Source organism: Empidonax traillii, unplaced genomic scaffold (genome assembly GCF_003031625.1).
Source record: "Empidonax traillii isolate 1590-97213 ecotype Southwest subspecies unplaced genomic scaffold, ASM303162v1 scaffold3890:size19376, whole genome shotgun sequence".
Taxonomy (NCBI): domain Eukaryota; kingdom Metazoa; phylum Chordata; class Aves; order Passeriformes; family Tyrannidae; genus Empidonax; species Empidonax traillii.
This window is the reverse complement of record NW_020959083.1, coordinates 17,848-19,376: the sequence shown is the minus strand read 5'-3', so window position 1 is coordinate 19,376 and position 1,529 is coordinate 17,848. Positions and strand designations below refer to the sequence as shown.

General features: G+C 61.5%; 1 protein-coding gene across 1 annotated transcript in view; it reads right to left on the bottom strand.

Moving 5' to 3' along the window:
• Positions 1 to 6: 6 nt before the first annotated feature.
• LOC114072762 overlaps positions 7 to 1,529 on the bottom strand; it is a gene marked incomplete at its 3' end in the record, with an annotated part of 18,719 nt that continues 17,196 nt past the window's right edge. Inside the window, exons 4-7 of the mRNA XM_027910617.1 lie at positions 1,021 to 1,135; positions 717 to 854; positions 285 to 461; positions 7 to 144 (exon numbers count right to left, since the gene is read on the bottom strand). Coding sequence (XP_027766418.1) covers positions 7 to 144; positions 285 to 461; positions 717 to 854; positions 1,021 to 1,135 — 568 coding nt within the window. The remainder of the gene's footprint in view (positions 145 to 284; positions 462 to 716; positions 855 to 1,020; positions 1,136 to 1,529) is intronic.

Below are 1,529 nucleotides of genomic sequence, written 5' to 3'. Positions count from 1 at the left end.
GCTCACCTCTGCCACGCACTGCTGCTCATCATATTCCAGGAAGAACCACAGCACTAAGGTCTGGTGCATGTCCATCAGCAAGGGCCGTGTTCCCCCTTCCACCAGTGACTCCATCACCGTGCGGAATTTGCGAAAGGACGACAGCTGCCCGTGGGTGCAAAAGAGGAGAAAAAGATCTCAGCACTGCCTGCTCCAGGCACACCAGGCATAGGCCTGAAAATCCACAGGGCACAAAGTCTCCTGGCAGCACCCAGTGCCCGTGGCTGGGGGGCACAGAGCCTTACATTCTCAAAGAGAGGCCGGAGAGCCTCAGCCAGCTTCGGGGCAGTGGAGAGGATGGTCTGAATGTCTTCACCCCGGAGCTCGTTCACCAGCACAGAGAGGGTCATCACCATCACATCTGCATCTGCATCAGGCAGCAGCTCCAGGAGATGTTGAGACAGCCTGCAGATGCTTTCAGCCTGTGTGGAACACGGTGCTGTGCTGTCACGCCCCGAACAGCTGCCCTGCCAACAGCTCCCTGCTGGTGCAACCCCACCCTGCTGTCCCGGGGCCCAGAGGCCAAAGGCCTGTCCCACAGGGCCCCTGTAGCTGAACAGGGAGGCAGGAGAGCTGGGAGCAGCAGCCACAGCTCCCAAAGCCCAGCCAAGGCCAAGGGGTTGCATTCCCTCGCCCCAGCCTGCCCATGTGTCTTCAGCTGGGTGTGCCCTTCTCACCATTGACAGATCCATCCAGAGCACCATGCTGCCTCTGAGAGCCAGGCGACGTCTCTCTGGGCACTGGCTCTGCAGGTGCCTGGACAGGATCTGCTGGACACTGCCGTGACATTCTCTCCCATCCAGATAGTCCAGAATCTGGAAAGCAGAGAACAGTGATGGGTGCCCGGGTGGCAGGAGCCCAGAGCCACCCAGGGCTGTGCCCAGGCAGCAGCACAGGGCGCAGGCACCGTCCCGGCAGCGGCTGCCAGAGGGCAGAGAGGGGCAGGCAGGTGGGCCAGGCAGTGCTGGCCATCAGGCTCACCTTCACAAGGAACTCCAGGGCAGGCAGCTCCCAACGGGGGTCCACACTGCTGAGCATCCCAAGCAGGTGGATTGCCAGGGGAGAATGGGAGGGGGTCAACTGGCGGCGCATCTCCCTGTCAGGGGCAAAACCATGGACCCTGAGCAGGGTGGGCAAAGCTCTCCCAGCACTCACTCACACAGGCCTGGTCTTTCCCCAGCAGTCCAGAATGGGACGTGGGCACTTTGGCAGGTGGCTCCTTCTGTGCACCTGCCTCTCCCAGCCTTTTGCAATCTGCTCAGCCATCCCTTGGGGCCAAGGCCCTCTGGCCATCACCCACAGGGGCTGTATGGGGTGCCCCATGCCCAGGGCAGAGATGATGGGGGCAGTGGGGACAAGGGTGGCTCACCTGACATGCAGACCCACTGCAGAGTGGTGGGGGTCAGAATTCACCAGTGGGTTCCAGGCAAGCCTGCGCTTCCTTGCCATCAAAATATCCTCCCACTGCAGATGGCAGAACAGGTCCTTGA